The sequence below is a fragment of the Prionailurus bengalensis genome, chromosome E4 (assembly GCF_016509475.1).
Source record: "Prionailurus bengalensis isolate Pbe53 chromosome E4, Fcat_Pben_1.1_paternal_pri, whole genome shotgun sequence".
NCBI classification, from domain to species: Eukaryota; Metazoa; Chordata; class Mammalia; order Carnivora; family Felidae; genus Prionailurus; species Prionailurus bengalensis.
In genome coordinates, this window is record NC_057360.1 from 14,262,957 (window position 1) to 14,284,894 (window position 21,938).

Sequence of the window (21,938 nt, forward strand, 5' to 3'; positions counted from 1 at the left end):
GTTCCTGAGCCAATCACTTCTCTCCCCAACCACCATCCTAGTTGGAATGACCACTGTCTCTTTCCTGCATTACTGCATTCGACTCCTGTTGGGTTCCTGCTCCTACTCCTGGCCTTCCCTGATTCACACTCCACACTGTGGCCAGGTGATCTTTTAAATCATATATATCGCTCCTTATATCAAGGAAGGTTCCCCTGATGAACCCACAAAATATAGTATCTTGCAACATTTCTGTTATACTTAAAAAACTGAGGTTGGGAGCCGGGAGGGCTGATGCTCTTGGAAGGCCAGTATGGTTCTCACCATTCTGGTTTTATTTTAAATACATGCTATTACTTGCTAATGCGGGCAGTTAACATAGAAATGGAATCTGAGAATTATCACTTTATATAATTGTGATGGCTTTCATATTGAAATCTAATTATTCTGAATAATGAAACAGGAATTGATTAAATTTAGTTGTAAGTTGTTTAAGCTTATGGAGTGTAAGAAAAGGAGGAAAGGGAGAGGAAAGAGGACAGTATAAACTCTGTCATCTGAAATGGGATAAAGCTCAATATTTACATTTATATTGTTTATCTCTTTGAGCTGCTCTGGGTCTTAACTGGCGAAGCACTGGGGACCTCACTGGATCCTATGTTCAACTTTTTCTGTGTCATTAGCCAGATCTGGGTGTGAAAATCTCCCACTATCCCTACTTCCTTGCTATTATTTTCCATCAGCTTCATGATATTTTTTCTTCCCATTGGCACAGCCTTTTTCTGCAGCTCTCCCTTTTCTGTTTCATCTTTTGTTCAGGGCCCAACCTTACTGTGTTTTATCCCATGTATCCGTCATTCTTCCACAGCTCCATTTTTGAACCACACAACTCAGCATTTTACCACCCTGGCTTCTTAAAGGAAGTAGATAATTTGCAGCAAAAATTAGACATAGGTTCAATTACACATGTCAGTATGAATTAGACACATATTGTGGAGATATTTTCAAGAGTTCCCCCTTTAAATAGTACCTTCTTTTCCTCAAAAGATGAAAATGCTTTTCCATCTATTGCTTCTTTATTCCCATAAAGTTAAGTTTATTTTTTTTCATTTTTAAATTTAAGGATTGAGTTTGGGTATTATTATCCCTGCTTTACATATGGTGAAACTGAAGCACTGAGCAGGAAAACAGTCCCCCCAAGGACACTCAATGTATGCTCCAGCCGTGGCTGGGCCTCCCAGGTGCTGAGAGCCAGGCCTGTGTTTTTTCTCCTGGTCTTGCTGAGGGCAATTAGAAGTTGAAGCAATTTCTAAGCTCTCCAAATTATTTATAAGTCAAGGTCATTTGTTTTTACCTACTTTGACTATGTCAACCCTTTCAAATTCCAGATACACTTTTTCTATACCAATGTTTCTCAAACCCAGATAATATGCAAACAACCTTTAAAGGAAAAGGATCCTCATCAATTATGAGGACATGCAAACTATTTTAATTCATAATATAACTTAAATATGTAGAAACAGAAAATTGTTATATTTAACATAACTACAAATATGTAAACACGTCATACTGTTTTCATTCTACATAAAAAAAAAAAGTCAAAGTCAAACAAATTTGTACTACCCAAAACTTCAACTGATCAACATTAGTGTGAAAGATGATGTCCTTTTAGGAAACATAATTGACTAGTCAACAGGAAAATATATTCTGGCTCCCAAGCATAGGATCTTTTGAGATTGGCATGGCTGGGCTAACTGTGCTGTAAGACCTCACCATCCTCCTCCCACTTTTATCCTATTGGGATGAAACACCCATCCACCCAGGGCACTGTGATGTCATTAGAGGAGAGTACATAACTGATGTGTTGATGTCTCTTTCTCTGCTCAGTCTGCCATGAACAGAGTACTACTACTCAGTGCAAACACAAACATGGGCACTAAAAGTTTTGACTGCCAGTGCTTGCTTATAAAGTGGTTCCCCAGACAACTCAGAAAATCCCTTATACTAATTTTATTAAATACTACACAAAATTTCTTTTTCTCGTATTTATTTGTCTGTTTATTTATTTTGAGAGACAGAGACAGTACGAGCAGGAGAAGGGCAGAGAGAGAGGGAGGGAGAGAGAGAGAATCCCCAGCAGGCTTCACACTGTCAGTACAGAGCCTGACACAGGGCTTGAACCCAACGAAATCACAAGGTCATGACCTGAGGTGAAACCAAGAGTTGGATGCTCAATCGACTGAGCCACCCAGGCGCCCCCCAAATTTTTTTTTGAATTCTCACAAGACCTTACAACTCTGGGAATAAGGGGACTCCAAACTTACTTCTTTAAGACTTGGAGAAGCAGTCAGAGTTTTCAAGTCCAGCTTTGGACTAGATACCTGTTGGAATGATTTAAGGGCAACCTGAGGATCTCACACCTACCAGTTTGCTAAAGCAGGAGGGTGACTCGGTCAATTCAGGCAGAAGGATTGAAGGACCTGATTTAAATGCAAATATATTACCTGAGGACAATAATTTATAGCAATTGATTCTCTTGCTGACATTAATTTATTATAAACATAATCATGCATGAAGACAAAGCCTAGCAGAATGGGACATAGCATAGATAAGTTTGATATCATCATAAGTCATCATGTATTAAATGCCTACTAGTCGGGGCGCCTGGGTCGCCCAGGCAGTTAGCATCCAACTTCGGCTCAGGTCATGATCTCAGGGCTCGTGGGTTCAAGCCCCTCATTGGGCTCTGTGCTGGCAGCTCGGAGCCTGGGGCCTGCTTTTGTGTCTCCCTCTCTTTCTTTGCCCCTCCCCCTCTCACATTCTGTCTCTCTCCGTCTCTCAAAAGTAAACATTACAAAAAAAATTTTTTAACGCCTACTAGTATCAGACATCTGTACAGGTAAACAGAGTCCCCATTCTTGGTGTTTAAAACACAGCTGGTAATACAGGACGAATGGAGCGAGAAGGGGAGCTTTCCTTGGATGCAGTAGAGGGAGAAACTTACAAACCAGGCAGTGGCAAAAGCCGCCAACTCAAGGCCATCTTGGTTTGGAGCCAGCAGAAAAGCGGAACTGCCCGAATGGAAGAGGTTTGGAGAAGGAAAACAAACTTTCTCTGCCTTTTAGTTTTTTAGCCAGTCTTGAGATTCTGGCTTATTTTTTAAAAGTATAAAAACATATCTATAATAAAAAGTAGATGATTCTTTAATTATGGAATTTTCATTTGTATATTTCTTTCAAAACTTTCATCTCTTCTTAAATACTTTCCTTGAGGTTATTCTGTGCAATCCACCGTGGGAGTGAGGCAGAGGAATTAATACCACCTCTTAGCCCGTCACATTTTCTCTCTCTCTTTCCATGGCTATGGACACAGTTCCCCAATTCTGGAGTTCTTACAAATCTCCCTTGAATAGGAAGCCATAGTTTAAAGTTGTTTATATTGTTTCATTGCTTGCCACCCTCCCGGCTTGATATTGTTCATGTTTAATGTGTGTTTATCTGGTGGACATGGAATTAACTTCCTATTTTCCCCTCATAGCTCTATAGCTTACAAGTATAAAAGCTTACTATTATAATTATGTTGAAGAGAGAGCACCTTCCTGTGTTTATGGGTGGGAAGTAGATGGTTAAAAAAGGTTTTCCCCAAGGAAAAGCAAAGGAACACTTATCAGAAGTCTCTGAATGCACAGCCCTCTCATTTAAGAAGAATGCACATAATCTCATTTAATCTGATACCCCCTAAGAGGTATTACTTTATTTATTATTAATGAATTATTACTTTATACCAAGATAAGGTAAGACTCAGAGAAATCAGGTAACTCGCCTGGGTTCACATAGCTGGTGTCAGAGCTCATATATGAGCCCATGTCTTAACCCCAAACTACATGTCCTTTCCCCTTACCACACTGCCTGTCCTGGGAGTCTCCTCACAGTGATCTCTGTCTCCAGGAGACTGGGATAGGGCCACAGGAACTTGCAATGAAAGCAGAGGGTACTTTTAGTGTGGGTAGCTGTAGTTCTTTCCCCCTAATAGATAGGTCACTTCACTCCTTTCTGTCTTTCTCTACCCCCTCCTTTATCCTTCCCTGTGCTATTTTTTTTCTTCTTCACCCTTTCCACAGAAAGAAGTCAGCAGACATGATTAGGATTGATGGAGAACTACTCCAGTTCTTTTTCCCTTATCCAAAGCCCTGTTTCTGTGTGAACCTGTATTTGAGCCAATAACGGTACACAGACCACCAGCTGTGCTTAGAGCAATTCAGCCAAATGTCATCTCAAGTCCAGGGCTGCGTCCCAGAAGGTGCATGGAAGGGGCCCCTTTTTCCCTATTCCATCTTCAGTCCGTGTTCTTTGGAACACAAGGAGAAGGGCGCTGACTCAAGTACAGAGGGCATGGTACTCAGCTCTCCTTTGCAAACACTACAGCGGTCTCAGAAAGACCCTCACTGCATTATGTTACTATCGTTGGGGGGGGGGAGGTGGCTAGCTTACTAGTCAATGCAAAGATCTGCTAGCTTACTAGTCAATGCAAACTAATTTGTTTGAATGCTCAGTCTTGTTGCTTTTCTTCATAGTGCTGCCTCTTTTTGAGTGTTCCTTCACTGAAATGATAGGAGAGAGAGGGGAAAATTCAGCTTTGATTTTTATTCCTAGCTTTGTGACAAATGATGGGACTAAAATTTAAAACTGTTCATCTGCTGAGTTCTGGGAATTGTCAGAGGATTTTGTTTGTACATGCCTTCCTGACCCCCATTTTCTCAGATAAGTAAAAATTATGTTGCATTTGTAAACAAGGCACTTTTATTGAGTTGAACTTTTACAAATGCATGGTATACTTAGCCAAAATAACACTTTTGTTTCACACAAGTACACTCAAAGGGCTATACGTGTAGAATTTTGTGTGATTAATATGCACTTGAAAGCTGTTACAAAGTAAGCATAATTTCAGAGTTTGTGGGGTCTCTTAAATTCACTTTGTAATTTAATGTGCAGCCACCGAAGCCAGAGTTGAGGGATATTACTACCAGAAATCTGTATCCTATCACACACCTTTTCAAGTAAACCAGTCACTCTTCCAAACTTGAAAGGTTCTCTTTTAAAAAAAAATATAAGTTGTGTTGCCTTGGAACACAGAAAGAAATGAGGAAATGAGACCATTAAACATTTGAAATATGCTCATTTTAAAGTGCTTGCCGTATGTTTTGCCATGCTGAGTAAATTTTTTCCTGCTTTAGTAACTGAGAAAGTATAAAACACAAAGTCCCTGTACTTTGCTTACTAGTAGAGAAAATTTAACCCATGAAATACACTGCTATTACCGTGGTAGCTTATAATAGTCTCTGAACATATATGCCACTGGAATTCATTCTGTTTTATTCACATGTTGCCTTATTTTGTTTCTTGCAAAGCCACTAAAATTCTATCCTTCTTACCTACCCTTTTAAAATTTCTTAGATATAAAATTTTTTATTCTGGTTAAAGACTGTTTCCTTAAGTGCAAAGTCCAGGAAATTCATAACTGCACAAACCATCTCCCCCCAACTTGCTCACTCGCTTGTGCGCTCTCTCTCTCTCTCTCTCTCTCTCTCTCTCACACACACACACACACACACACACACACATGCTAATAAGCAGTTCATTTTTTAAAATGATGAATTACTGAGAAATGCTATTGTTCTGCTTTACTGACTATTCATTTTTTCTGAGACACAATAATATATAGTGACCAGATACAGCTACTGTATTTTCTGAGTTCTTTGTTGTCAACAACAGAATCTACTGTAGCTGGTTTAAGTAGAAAACATTTACTGTGGGGTATAAATTTCTCGAAGAACCATTGGGAGGGCAAAATTACAGAATTAGGCTGGCTTCCCTGGACTGGTTCCAAACTGAAGTTCAGAATTGGGGTTGCCAGGGAGCTGCTGACTCCACCAAACTGGAGGCTGCAGTCAGGAAGCCACCCCACATTCTAGCCTCTGGATCCAGGGCCAAGAAAACAGGTGCCACATCCTCTGCAGCTTAGTGATGGGACTCACTTCCGAAACCAAAGTCTGGTATGGCTATGAATACATCGGATTGGCTGAAACTATATCTCATCTGGAGCCCTAGCTACAAAAGCAAGATTGGGCAGAGAAAGAGAGTTTTGAATTGAACTCAAACATTATAAGGAGTTGGGACTGGTCATAGAGATAGCCCATCCTCAGAATCCACTTAATAGCTGTGATATTTCTAATCTATTAAGAGCCTGTACCATTCAGCTACTTGGAAACTCTATGTATGTGTGAAGCTTGCTGAATATAGGACCTCTCTGTAAGGTGAACAGGTAGCAAGCTTCTCTTTTCATTGAAAGGTTAGAATATAGGGCATTTTCTCTGAAACTATTTAGCTCCCCAGAGAAGAGCAGTCCAATATCCTGCTTGGTGGGGGCAGAGAAATACATCTGGTTGTTAGCCCTCTCGAGTAAGGCTGCGAAAGTGGCCGAGGGACATTTCCATATGAAGACTTTTACTAAGTTTTCTTCTTTTTGTCCCACTTTTGCTATTCAACCTGCTTGTATCTCTGGGCCCCCAAACTTCTCTTGTTTAATTTTCTTTCTAGGGAAAAAGCCTCTGTTCTCCTGCTGGGGGTAGGAATGGGCTGCTATGCGTTAAGGAGGTGACCCTGTGTCATTATTTGATCTTTGTACTTGTGTATACACACTATCTGATCCTGCTGTCTTAGCCCCCAAACTACCCCCTTCAGGTGTGTCCAAAGAACAGGACAGGATGCAGTTGGGTGGCTTCTCCTCCATTCTCTCCCGCTGTAGGAATTTGGGGAAATAACTCCTTTCTGTATGCTAAGTCAATGAATCCTTTTCTGTCTGCCTTCTCTCTTTGAAAGCTTTCAGGAAATTCTTGTCTACTGTTTTCTCCCTTCTCATTTTCTTTGTCCTTGTGGATCAATATCATTTTATTCTTTTACTATTATCAAATGGGTTTGGGGGAGGGAAAAGAGAAAAGTATTTATATAGAGATTAAATATTTAAAAATTGAGATATAGTGTTTAGTTTTCTCACTTTACAATTACAAAAGTCCTTTTTTGGGGAGGAGAGGGAGTCCACATTTGAGGATATTAGAGGTACCTGGAGCTGTAGGACAATATATACTTTTTTGCCTCCTCTTTAATCAAGGCTTTTTAACATGGAACATATTTCTTGAATGAAATGGAAAGTTTCCAGTCCACTGAAATGTAAACCACCATACATACAATACCTGGCAGGAAAAAACAAAACAGCAAGTTAACACAATCCCTGTAATGTCCATGCCCTTATTCGTAGATGTTTCCTCCATCTACCAAATGTGTTCTGCTGGATATGGAGCTCAGCGTGGCTTCTGGGGTCACACTTAGCTGAGGCTGCAGTCCAAAGAGCACTCATCTGGCTGGGTCATGGTGCTGTTGGCTCTGCTCAAGCAAAGCAGTCACCAGCACATTCAAACAGTGAATCTCAAAGTGAATAACAAGAAGACAACATAATAACGATATCAGAAAGATGTTAGCAAGTGCAAAAGAAAAAAAGAAGTGGTATTGCCCAGGAATGACAAGAGAATGGAGGAGGGAGCCCTCCAGTGGGCTCTTATGGCCAGGCAGGCTTCCTGGAGGAGGTGGAAATTGAATTGGACTCTGAAGAGACAGAAGGGGCCAGGAAGAGTAGGGTCTCCAGTTGGGTAATGGCAAGCATTACTATTTTTCTCTTACCCAATGGGGATATGCCAATATATAGCTCCCTTTAAGGATCTGAGTGAGTGCAGAGGGGGCAGCCATGAAGCCAGTGGCATAGCCATTGGGTTTTCTTGGGCCTACTCTGACAGCCCATCAAAGTCTACATACACATAGGCAGTTTCCTCAGTGTCCAAGGGAAAAATATAAAGAAGTACTTTTTACTAGCAGCCTCCTGGCTCACAGATGCTGTTTACTACTCAAAATGTAATTCTGATTAAAGCCGGGAATTAGAGCTCAAATGAAAAGATGGGTAGTTTGTATTATGAGTTTCATACGTGTACATCTCTCTAGTTATAACATCTTAATAGCAATAAACACCAGACTCTTCAAAAGCATGTGGAACTAGTATTCTGGTATTTTCAATATTTTTATAGCTTTTTCTTTTTTTCTTTGATATTTTGATTATTTTATAAGTCAATCATCATCTCTGAATCCCCAATCTAAGTAAAGCACTCTGCCAGGCCGTAAGGGGACTCAATCATATGTTCATTAAACATTGTATGTGATGAATGTCAACTACGCAACTAAAGCTAAGAAGGAAACAATTGCTTCCCTCAAAGAGCTGATGCATTGACAGGGAAGTCAGGAAGTAGTTACAGAGTAGCAGGGGAGCAAGACACACACAATGACGAACAACCACAGAAATGATGGCAATAGTAGCAGGTTTGTTCTTTCCCTGGGCACTTACCTTGTAGTTGGAAAGGCAGGGTCTAGGCACACTTAGGTGAAAGAGTCAGGAAACTTATTTTTTCCTCTTGGAAAATAAGAGGGAAAGTAAACCAAGCACACAAGTTCTGTCAAGCGATCAGACCGGGGGCAGAGAAATTCTGGTAATGGTTGAAGACACCTGAGTGCTATGTCTGGCCACAGCAAGGATTTCTGATGGCTGGAGAGCACTGTATCCTTGAGTGAATTTCTGGGCACATCACAGTGTCCAGTTAGTCAGACAAGGGTATGACAGTGGTTTGAACTGGAAGGATTTGCTAAATCATATCCATGGTTCTAAGAGATCTGTTTACTGAGTTAGAAGTCACAGGGAGCTTGGAGCGCCAAGTGGCTCAGTCGGTTAAGTGTCTGACTTCGGCTCAGGTCATGATCTCATGGTTCATGAGTTCGAGCCCCGGGTCGGCCTCTGGGCGGACAACTCGGAGCCTGGAGCCCGCTTTGGATTCTGTGTCTCCCTCTGTCTGCCCCTCCGCTGCTTGTACTGTCTCTCGCATTGTCTCAAAAGTAAATAAACATTAAAAAAAAAACTTTTTAAAAAGTCACAGGGAGCTAGATAGAGCTTCTTGGTGTAGGAGACTTAGACAGATGAGGCCCATCGAGATCCAGACAAACTGGGGTGAGAGCAGAGCTATGGGAACACCAGGAGAGCAAGGAGATCCAGGCCTGTGTACCAGAGTCCTTAGGTGTTCAACTGCAATTCACAGAGGTGACATCAGAGCTAGAAGATGAGTCTAATGGGCAGGTTTTCTCATAGCCCCACTCTGACTTTAATCAGAGGAACTTCACTTTTTAATCTATCCAATAGAATTAGCTTTGGTGTCAGATTTTTTTTTAAGGATCCTACTGATTTAAAAATAATAAGTCTGCAAGTGGGATGGAGAAGGAAAAGAAGACAGAAAAAATGAGACCTGTAATACTTTAAGAAAAAAAATGTGCACTAGGTCTGAACTAGGTGGAATAATCTTTTGCAGGAATTTTGCGAGGAAGAGAAGCAGAATGGCAAGTAGGCAAAGGTATTTCTAGTGGAAGAAATAGTACAGAAAAAAAAACCCAAGGAGATATGATTAGATGTGTTCTGTATGGAAAATAAAAATGCATTGATTTTCCTGGAAAGCAGGAGTCCTGAGGTTGGCGCAGTGGGCATGTTGAGAAATTTGAATTTACTCTGAATGGCAGTACCGTTCATCTTGGAGAATGAGATGGGGCTGAGGAGCATGATGAATATGTATGCTTACATAACTCTTGTGTAAGTTACTCAAAGGATGAAAGGTTAGCATTAATTTACGGGAGCATCATATTTTTCTTGGCCCAGGTACCCACCCCCAAACCCAGGATAATGTCCTTAGTTTCCCTGTTTGTAAACCTTCTGGCCTGGTCTAGGTTAGTAAAGCTCCACCTTATATGCTATAGCAAATTCATCCAAAATCAATCTTTCAGCCATTAAAAATAAGTGTTTAATATCACATCTGTTTAATTTTTAACATAATATCGACATTAGTAGACATAATAGACAGGTAGACATGGTAGCAAAACATTATACATACAACATAGTTGTAGAATTTCATCATGTTGGCATTTTGTTTCTGCTGCATCCTGAGGTCAAAAGTGTATTAAACAGCATGTGTATATGCAGCAGCGTGTTACTATTAAGTGTAAACACAAAAGAATTTTAACATAAACCTTGCCCTCAAGGAGTGTCCAACTTATTTGAAGAGGCATCTGAGCATAAATAAGAAACGGCATCCTATGTAGCCTAGGACAAAAATCATGGAAAATGTGGGCGCTCTCAGAAAAAGACATGTATGACATACCATAATCAGGGTAGGCTTCGTGGAAGAGATGGCACTTGACGTAAATTTCAAGGCCACAAATATGTGCCTTCTTGCAGAGAAGAAAACATTCCTAACAGGTAGCAGCCATACAAGCAGAGGCAGAGAGTAAAAAACATGGCAATCAATCTAAACTTTGTAAACATTTAATGATTGAAAGCAGTGCTGGGGCACCTGGGTGGCTCAGTCAGGTAAGCGTCTGACTCAGGTCATGATCTTCTGCTTTGTGAGTTCAAGCTCCATGTTGGGCTCTGCACTGAGAGCACGGAGCCTGCTTAGGATTCTCTCTCTCCCTCTCTCTCTGCCCCTCCCCTGCTTGCACCCATGCATGTTCTCTCTCTCAAAATAAATAAACATTAAAAAAGGGAAAGAAAAGCAGTGCCAATCAGTCAAGTATCTTTTACAGGGTTTTTTCTTTCCCACGGAATTTTTATTTGATTCTCAAATATATGTGCCTATCACATATTTTACTCAACATTTGGCTTTGGTTATCAGACATTTTCGAGTTAATTCAACAAGTATTTATAATATGTGTATAAATTTCAATGGCCAACACTCTACTAGGCACTGTAATGCATACAAATGAAGAAGTCATTGTCTTATTCTTGAATATTTTGTTGCCTTGCTAGTGAGAAAATGTATGTACAAATAAGATTTAAGGTAGTTCGTCAACCCAAGGCCACACAAAGATTCCCCAAGTTATGAAACTCCCTACATATAAGCCACCAGTGTATAAAGACTTTGCAATGCTGTGCATCCTCAGGAGATATTCCTCCCCATGCCCAACCTTCTCCTCATACCCACTGTAGCTCCTTCTAGCAACCGAGTTATATTGGCAGTGCTCTGCCAGCTAGAACCCCATCATTGGCCCCATCTGTCCCTCATCGATCCTTTCATTTCCTTTCAAGGTCAGTGAACATATCATGTAGCCATCATATAATTACCACCTCCTTCTACCTTAATTCATCTGCCTTTTACCACTCACAGCTCACAGTTCAGTTATTTCCACCTCATACAACACTTTTTCACATATTTAATGCATCCTTTTGGGGGTCTGTCTTATTTCTCCTTCTTCTAATACTTGTCAAGTTACTGCAAGGAAAAAACACATCGTCTCTCATGTCCCCTCTTTGAACAAAGAATTCCCGGATGCCTCCCATACAAGTAGTGCTGGTAACCATTTTGTATGGAGGAGAGCAAAGTTACCATGTTTAAAAAGGAAAAAATGTATGTTGAATTAGTGACATCAGCTTCTAAAGCTTTTTTTGCAGAAGTTTCTTTCTGACTCTCCATGGGAAAAACCTTTCTCTAAAATTTTACAAGTGCTTCCTCCAAAAATGCCTATTAAGATAAAATGTTTAAAGTATCAAATTACATCTTATTTACAAATGTTGCAAAACATTTTCTGCTTTTTATTTTTCTTTGCAAACGTAACCTACTTGAACAATAGAATTGATTGAACGTTCCGAATTCCAAATGAATAACCTTCACACAGATTTGTTATGTAATATGCATTTATAAGATGAGCATACCTTATATAACATATAACTCAAAACGAGTAGAGGGCACCTGGGTGGCTCAGTCAGTTGAGTGTCCGACTTTGACTCAGTTCATGATCTCATGGTTCATGAGTTCAAGCCCCACAGCGCGCTCACTGCTGTCAGTTCAGAGCCTGCTTTGGATCCTCTGTCCCTCTCTCTTTGCCGCTCCTCTGCTCATGCTCTCTCTGAAAAATGAGTACACATTTAAAAAAAGAAACAAAAAACCCAAGATGAATAGAATAAACAATACCTATTATATGAATTGAAAGGAGAGAGGTTGGGGAGTGAGAAAGAGAGAGTCATAAACTTTGGAAAACTTTTTGCACAGAACGTTGAACTTGAACTTGACTCTAAATAATAAACTGATGTGTTAGGGAGAAGTTGAAAGGGTATCTCAAGTTGGGAAAAGACTGTTGACAAAGGTGTGTTTGGTTCAAATGGAGACTTTTATGGAAGTGTAAAAGAAATATTCACAAATCAGGATTGGACCAATTTGTAGGTGTTTCATGTGACAAAAATGACCAATGTCACGTTAAGGAGTTTCATGGATTTTCTCCCATAAATGATAGAGAGATGTGAGCATTTGGAAGGACTGTAATGAATTAGACAGAGTAGTTTTAGAAAATTGGTGATATTTGAGGAATTAGAAAGCAAGGGGACTGGATAGCAGACCATGTAAAACCACATGCTTGTGACATGTCGGAGACCTGGACTAATGTGGTGGGAATGTCATATAAGTGGAGCTCTGACAAATGCTTCAAACAGAATGCAACATAGTCTTGATGTAATAAAGGGGGTGAAGGAAAACAATATGTCAGAAATGATAGTGAGGTTTCAGATTGGGCGATGGGGAGAATGAAAAATATACCTAATGGCAGAACCAGGGAGGTTAGAGGAGAAAAATTGGGTGGATGAGAGGAAGGAAAGTGATGATAAGTATATGGGGCTCAATGCTATCAATAGAAAGTTAATATTAGCCACATATATCATTTTAAATAGTCTAGCAGCCATATGCAAAACACTAAAAATAAAGATAAAATTGCATTTAATAATATTTTATTTTCCCTAATATATTCAAAATATTATCATTTCAACATATAATCAATATATTTTTAAGCAGTCTCTACACCCCAAGTGGAGCTTAAACTTACAGCCCTGAGACCAAGATTTGCATGCTCTATCGACTGAGCCAGCCATGTTCTATCAACTAAGCCAGCCGCCCCAACATATACCAGTATGAACATTGCTGAGGGGGCATCTGGGGTGGCTTAGTCAGCTGAACATCTGACTCTTGATTTTGGCTCAGATCATGATCTCATGGTTCGTGGGATCGAATGCTTGGGATTCTCTCTCTCTGCCCCTCCTCTGGATGCATGTGCGCGCACTCTCTCTCTCTCTCTCTCTCTCTCTTTCAAAATAAGTAAATAAACATTTAGACAATATTGATGAGATTATTTACATTCTTTTTCTCACACTAAGTCTTTGAAATCTGGCATGTGTTTAATGCTTAGAGCATATCCCAATTTAACTAGCTACATTTAAAGTGTTCGACAGTGACCTGTAACTGGTGGCTACCATATTGCACAGTGTATTATTAGACAGTTTAATAGAGCTAACAAAGATTATGTAGCAAATGTCTCAATTAAGCTAAGTGCTAAGACTCACTGTATTTTGGCACTCACAGTGCTAAGACTCACTGTATTTTGGAAATTATAATTCTGTTTATTCTTTCTCCCCCTCAATTCCTTTTGTTTGCTTTAGCTGCTTCATATTAAAGATGTTCTTTTAACAGAACATCATTCTTTTCCCAGAGCACCAAGAATTTTAGAAATATCCATGATAGAGAGTTTTTCATGGCTGTAGTTCTTCACTTGACTTACAACTTTAATTGAACAAATCAGTCTGAATCTTCTTTTTCATCTCCCTTTGTCAGTCTTAAAACTCTTGATTATGAAATAATTTAGCAATATGTCCTCAAAAACCATGGATAAATGACACTTAATATTTTGGAAATGAAGCTACATTTTTCATGTTCCCCTGTCTGCATATGTGTGTATTTCTCCAGCATTTAATGTCTGACGTAAACTTGCTGGATTTTTGGTCTTCACTATAGGCTAAAGAACGCAATATGAAAGGGAGCCTACTTCTATAGAAAACACGCCAAGGACATTGTGTTCCTTCTTTACAATGAAATGCAGATTTCCCATTAAAAGGCGAATCCATCATTTCAAAAGGTTGAATAGGATGGTGCGTTAAAAAAGTCCAGCTGCTTAAATTTAGGGCATTGAAAAACATCCAATAAAAAAATGTTCCCTGGGTTTCAAGCATTTTCATTTGATTATGTATTGGATAGCTTTTCATTCAATCTGTGATCTTGCCTGTTAGAATTCTATCCTAAAATAGTCTGACAAGTGTTTCAAAGAAGTTAGACTCAACTATGATACTTCAGTAACTTAAATTATGTATTTTGCTATTTAGAATATACTTGCGTTTGCTGAAATATTATTAATTTTTGTACAAGAAATGTTGGAATTTTCTTTCAGCACTTTGCTTTTTCATGTTTATTCTTAGGCTTCTCTCACTTCCATTTAGTTTCTTTTATGTTTTTTTGATCTTCTTTGAAGACATGACATTGTCTGCCAGGACAGCCATTTTGTTCTCCAACGAGCTTCCTTCAACTGATTTAGTCATCTATTTCTCTCTGCCGCACTAATCTGATGTGTTCTGCCCAGATTTTCTCTAATTAATTTGAGAGTAATGAGTGGCAAAGCTGATTCTCCTGGCAATAACTCTCTGTGGGGTCTGCAGACAACATGGCTACCACAAGGTGGCTAGAGAACACGTGCACGCACACACACACACACACACACACACGCACACAGACATACACACACACACACAGACACACACACACACAGAGTTCTGCTCCACACTACAGAGCCTAGTGCTGTAGGAACCAAAAGACTTATGTCAAACATGTTTGTACAGCACATGTACTTTTCGACAGGAAATACAGTTAATAGTTGTTTATTAAAAGTTGTGAGTAAGTCTCTATGCTTCCCTCCTCTGGAGTCTAGTCCTGCTTTTTCTTAGGACCAGCATAAGAGATATAGGCTGGGGCCATATACAGGGCTACTGTTGAACAAGGACTGTGCTAGAATACCCCTGGTAATAGATATTGACTAGGTTTCTTCAGCTGAGTGTTTGGCTCTCTCCTCCTAGACTGATCATTAGGCATTTATACATATGATAATATTGCCCCTGGGCCAATCCCTAAATGTAAATGTTTCTCATAATTCTTTAGCATCCAGTATGTTTCACTAAGACCAGTTTGGCCCCATTTGCAGACCTCCCTCCCCACCCAATGTCCATTTTCTTCCTAAAGAATTGTTAATTTTAAAAGAGAATTTATTCTAGTTAATATCAGTCTACTTCTAATGGGTTCTTTTGTTTCTCAAAGAGGTCAACAATTTAATGGAATCACTTTTTTCTGGACCCACATTTTATTCTAGACCCAAATGAAGGAAATATTTTGCTGTGCTTTATCTAGTTTATAGGGGGTATTTCATACTGGGGTCCTGTGCTTCCCGTCCCTGCCAGCACTGGCTATCAAAACTGCTTAGGCTGCAAATAAAATATGAAATGAAATCCATCTGGCATTTCTCATTGAATTAGGACCAGAACATTTTTGCTAAATATTAACAGATGGCTAAATTCTTAATATCAAACTAACATTTTAAAACATCTAAGGGGACCCACATGAGGAAGAAAGGGTGGAGGACCATGTGTTCTCTCTATCACTGAGGCCTTCCTTCCTCCACACTTTTCCTCCCCTCATCCTTGCAACCCGTGTGTTGAGAATCATTGGAGTCTCTTTTCTCAGATAGCTTTTATTCCTTGGTAGCTGGTATCAAAATATTGTAATCAAATGTTGGACAACTCAGGTGATGAGTTGCCCTTGGCAGCCTTCAGGATCTTTTATTAAAGCCAATTCTCTCTCCATCTCTTTCTCTCTCAATAGGAAAAAGAAAAGAAGTATATGCTTCCCTTGGACAACCTGAAAGTTCGGGATGTGGAAAAAAGCTTTATGTCTAGCAAGCACATCTTTGCACTTTTTAATACAGAACAAAGGTAAGAAAATGAAGCAGCTTCTGTCTTCAGATTTTTTTTTACTTGAATTTCTGTGTCACCTAGAGACCATGTTTACAAGAGTTCCTTTGGTCCCACCTGGGAACTTGTTAACTCTTTAGTTTTCCTTTTATTTTGTATGTTTAGCTTTCACCATAGGTTATGGGTTCACAGGATTAAAACTTAGAATAAGAAGGATCTTCAAGTATTCCCTGTTCTTCCAGCAGGCACCCAAATCATGCTGCTTTCATTCTTAAAGTACATTTTATTATTTTAAAGTCTTTCTTGTCCTCGATTTATTGCATACATACTTGCAAATTACTCAGTTAAAACTTTTGATAGTGTCTGTCCAGCATGGATGGATATTACTGAAGACCTTATATATTTTGGGAGGGCATTTTTGCATTGGTGAATAGAATGATTCACTTAATGTAAATACAGATATGTAGTACTTCCCAGTTTTTCAAAGCACTGTGCATGTTCATTGTTTGATTTTTTTAAAAACAGTTTCTCATAAGGTAGAAAGAGTAGTGTGGTTACCATTTCATAAAGTAGAACTGTAGTTCAGAGAGGTTAACTGACTTTCTTAAGATCATAAAATTAGTATATGAGAAAGCTTAAAACTGAAGTAGGACTACTGTGTCTAAATCTACTTTTCCTTCCACTTGTGTCTTACTATTGTTGTTTGTTTTTTACTGCCACTCACCTACAACATCGAAACTTAATTTGGGGCTGATTATCGTGGAGTGCCACGGTTACTCACTGAAGTTAAGCAGTAAAATTAAATATAAACAAATGGAGAGGTAACAGAGGATGGAATAGAGAGATGTAAAAGGGCTACAATGAGACAAGGATAACAAGGAGATCTTTTCCAAATGGCAATGTTATAGGAAAAAGCTAATTAATTTCTATGAGTCAGTTATTAAGAGACTGAGTCATTAGGTGACAGGGTCTAATTTTAACCTATCTCTTCAGGCCTTTTATCTTTATTTAGCAATGAATGAAGTTCCTTGATTGGGTTCAATGACCGTCCCAGGGTCAATCACACAGTACATTAAAATAGCAAAAGAAGTCTTCTTCCTACATTCCCAGTCAGTTGCTCAGAGTGACTCATTATACAAAAATACCTAGAAAAACCACAAGAGCTAGTCATTTAAAGGATCAAGGGGAGAGAAAATTAAATATAACTCCCCTACCGAATACTGAGATGGGAGTTTTTAAAGACCTAGTATTATTTGAGAGTAGCTTATGAAAAAAACCACTGTGATGGTAAAGAATAAAAAGATTTCCTGGAGAGAGCAGTAGGGTGTCCTCATACTAGGGCCAAACAGTACTGTTTACATACTTTGCTCAAAGCAGAGGGTAGCTGGGAGGTCCTGAAGGAATCTTTTACAGAAGTGCTCGGCCTTCCTGCCTGGATGCAGGGTGGAAGTGTGACTACTACGTAGGAGGTCAATTTGAGTTCTTCATCAACCTGGAAAGTTCAGGTTATAAAAGGGCTTGGTACAAAATTTAAAAAAAAATTCAGACAATGGTAGAGTAGCTTTTTTAGATGAACTGCAACTTATATTTTAAAAGGAGCAAAAGACACCAAAATAACTCTGGACCTCTAAGATTCTGGGTATTCTGGAATCCTAGGGTTCTTGGAAGGTATTGAATTCTTCAGCCACTTCTCAGAGACCTCTGTGAGTACGAGGATGTCCCATCTACAGGCATATTTGCTGTTGTCTTATGGCCTGAAATCTTGATTATTTTCAATTAGTTTTGTACTGGCCAGGACCTCCAGTACAATGTTGAATACAATTGGGCATCCTTGGTTTGTTTTGTATTTTAGGGAAAGTTATTTCATAATTTTATAATTAAGTACTTTCTGATAGGTAACTGATATCAGGTAAAGAAGACCCCTTGGGTTCCTAGTCGCTAAGGTTTCTGTTTCTGTTTTTATCATGAATGGATGTCGAATTTTATCAAGCGCTTTTTCTGTCTCTACAGAGATTGTATGATTTTCTTCTTTATCTGTTCATGTAATGAAATATACTAATAGGCCTTATAATATACTTAAACCATCCTGATCTCCTGAGATTAAACTAGCTAAATCATGAAGTAGTGTTCTTTATGATGTGTTCCTGGCTTGTTTGCTAACATTTGCGACTATGGTTATAAGTGATACTGGCCTGTAAATGTCCTTTTTTGTGCTGTCCCTGCCTGGTTTCATATCAAGTTTGTGTTAGCTTTATAATTGAAGTGGGATGAAGTTCTCATTGTTCTTAGGAACATTCTGTATAAGATAGGGATTAACTCTTAATGGATTATGTGGTAGAACCCACCCATAACATCAGGGCCTAGTGGACAGTTTTGGTAAGTAAGCTTTAAACTAGTGATTTAACGTATTTAATAATTATGGGTTTGTTAGGTTTTCTATTTTTATCATGGGTCAGTTTGGACAAACTGTATTTTTCCTAGGAAATCATCCATTCTGTTCATTTTTCAGTCCATTAGCCTCAGGTATTTCTTTTTTTTTTTTTTTTTTAATTTTTTTTTTCAACATTTATTTATTTTTGGGACAGAGAGAGACAGAGCATGAACGGGGGAGGGGCAGAGAGAGAGGGAGACACAGAATCGGAAGCAGGCTCCAGGCTCCGAGCCATCAGCCCAGAGCCTGACGCGGGGCTCGAACTCACGGACCGCGAGATCGTGACCTGGCTGAAGTCGGACGCTTAACCGACTGCGCCACCCAGGCGCCCCAGCCTCAGGTATTTCTTAAGGTTCTATTTTTTCAAATTTCTGCTGTATCTGAAATTTGACCCCTTTTTATTATTAATATTGTCTTTTTTAACATGATCATTCTCGCCAGACTTTTACTTTTTCAAAGAAGCAGCTTTTGACTCTTTTGATTCTTTATTGTGTATATTTTTTCTATACACATAGATTTTTTTCTATACACAGAGATTTCTATAATCTCTACTCCTTTCTTCAATATTTTCTTCCTTGTATTTATGTTTATTTTGTAGTATTTTTTCCTAACTTCTTAATTTAGATGTGTAGCTCATCAATTTTTGTCCTTTCTTTTTCTTATATATGTATGTAAATCTATAGATCTTCCTCTAGGTAGTCTTTAGCTGCTTACCACAGATTTTGAGGTATAATATTTTGTATTATCATTAAGTTCTGTTTTCTTCAATCTTCTGTTTCTTCTTTATGATTTCTTCTCTGAATCATTTAGAAGTATGTTTACAGTTTATAGTGCATGGACTTTTATTGGTTTGCCGTTGTTGATTTCTAACTTAATTGTATTGTGGTCAGAGAATACAGTTAGCACATGGTGAATTTTCATAAATATTCCATGTGTACTTGAGAAGAATGTATTGATTTGGGAGTGTGGGGTTCCATGAGAGTCTACTGGATTATGCTTGTCAATTACATTATTCAATCTCTGTAGTTACTATCTTTTTTTCATATTAATTAAAACACTCAGCAAGTTTATATTAGGCAGCCATTATGTGCCAGGTACTTTTCTATGTACTTAAAATACATTGCAAATAAAATAGACAAAAAAGATGGTACACTGTACATTATGTTCCAGAGAAGGGTGTTGGCAGGGAGACAGATAAAAGAAAGCCATAAAGAATCTCACTTTATCAGAGGGGTATTAAAAATCTCACTTTGTGATTATGAGCTTGATTATTTTATTAGTCTGTCAATTTTTGTTTTATGTATTTTGAGGCCAATCTATGTTATTGGTTTTTGCAAGTTTAGAATTGTGTTATCTTCCTGATGTCTCTCTCTCTCTTTATATATACTTATATATGTATATATGTGTATATAATATGTATATATTGTGTATATGTACTGTATATATATACTATGTATATAATTTTGTGACAACCCTCTTTATTCCTAACAGTGCTATTTGCCTTAACATTTATTTTGTCTACTCTTAATATAACTATACTACCTTTATTTTAGTTAATATTTTCTTGGTTTATCATTTTTTTGAAAAAAATGTTTATCCATTTTTGAGAGAGAGGGAGAGCATGTGAGAGAGCATGTGGGGACAGAGGATCCCAGGCGGGCTCTGCATTGCATGTCTTGAACTTACGAACCATGGGATCATGACATGAGACAAAGTCAGATGTTTAACTGACTGAGTCACCCAAGCACCCCAGCTTGGTTTAGCTTTTTTACCTTTTTGCCATCAACCATTTTGTATTTTTATTAAGTCTTCTCTTATACTAGCATGTATCTGTATTTGTTTTTAATCTCATGTAAGATCTTTTTCTTTTAACTAGTGAATTTAGTCCATTTATATCTTTATAACTGACTCATTGAATTTATTTGAACATCTTATTTTAGTCTTTCTCTTATCCTGCCTTTTCTATACTTGTTTTCCACCCTCCCCACTTTTTTTCCTGACTTCTTCTTTTTTTTTTTAGTTTATTTGTTTTGAGAGAGAGAGAGAGAGAGAGAGAGAGAGAGAGAACACATGTATGTGTGGGTGAGCGGGGGAGGAGCAGAGAGAGAGGGAGAGAGAGAGAATCCCAAGCAGGCTCCAGTGCTGTCAGTGCAGAGCATGACTCAGGGCTTGAACTCACAAATCATGAGATCATGACCTGAGCCAAAATCAAGAGTGGGACACTTAACTGACTGAGCCACCCAAGTGTGCCCTGACTTCTTTTTCTTTAAATTCAGGTTAATTTATTTTTCTCCTTGCCTACCTTAGTAGTTATATTCTTTATTTTAATTCTTTGTTTATACCTCATTTTTATTTGAGTTTGAAGTTAGTCTTTTCTACTCTTTTTCCAAAATGACCTTGAAACTCTTTAAGTCCACTAACTCTCCTGATTTCCACATTATTGTTACCCAGTATTTGAGTTCCATCTTACTTTCTTACTACCTTTTTAAAATTGGTTCATATAGGAAATGTTTGTTTAGATATATTAACACAATTGTCAATTCCTTTGTTCACTTTTCTTCTTGCATCCTAGTGTTTGATTTTGGTTCATTCTCCACACCAAAGTGCATCCTTTAGAAATCCCTTCAGTGTGTGCCACTTGCTTGTAACTCTCAGGTGTTTATTTTCCTGAAAATGTTTTTATTTTGCTCTCATTTTTGAATAATACTTCTGTTGGATATTAAATTGTATATTCATGGTTCTTATCTCATAACTTTGAAGTCATTTTCCCCCTGTAGTCTGGCTTCAGCTTTTAAGAAATAATCTGTTGCTCCTTTTTATAGTTAATCTGTATTTTCTCACTGAATGATTTCAATATCCCTTTTGCCTTTGGTATACTGAAGTTTCAGTATGATGTGTTTATATGTGTTTTGCTTTATATCTTCTGCTTGGGATTTGTTGTGTTTCCCAATGAGGATTCATAATTTTCATAAAGTTTGAAAACCTTATATCATTCTCTTTTGTCTCTTCTCTGCTCCTTTTTGTTATTCCAAAAATACCTATTAGACATATACTAAGCCATTTTATCCTATTCTTTCTTATACATATATGTCTCTTTGTACCTCATTTTGGGTCATTTCTTTAGTGCCATCTTCCAGTTCACTGATACTCTCTTCATCTGTGACCAGGCCAAAACAACTTGTCTGTCATCTTTGCTAATGGACAGATTTTTTTTTCTCAGTCCATTCTTTTTCTGAGAATGTGGCCTTTGGAGAGTGCTGGCTGTCACATAAATCCCAAGATCTTGTTTCCCATTCTTTTGGGCTACCATAGTCCAAGCCTTTTGGTTACTGAAAATGAGACCACCTAGCGTCAAAAGTGACAGTCTTTGTTTCCTCTTAAGGACTTCCTTCATTTCAGAAATAGGTTAGGCACTTAAAATAATGTTTTTCAGCAATATTTGATTTCTTATAGGAAAGAGTTTTAAAATTTTGTAATCTGCCATTTTGGTTAAAATGGCATGGCCTTTCATTACCATTACATTGTTGAAACACAAAACTATGTTTCTGAATCCCCCAAGAAGTAA

At 38.4% G+C, this 21,938-nt stretch overlaps 1 protein-coding gene across 7 annotated transcripts in view; it reads left to right on the forward strand.

Annotated features, from left to right (window-relative positions):
- DNM3 (dynamin 3) overlaps positions 1-21,938 on the forward strand; it is a 557,387-nt gene that overhangs the window by 389,672 nt on the left and 145,777 nt on the right. For all 7 annotated transcript variants that reach the window (XM_043568980.1, XM_043568982.1, XM_043568983.1 and 4 more), the window contains one exon: positions 15,854-15,963. In XM_043568980.1, coding sequence (XP_043424915.1) covers positions 15,854-15,963 — 110 coding nt within the window. The remainder of the gene's footprint in view (positions 1-15,853; positions 15,964-21,938) is intronic.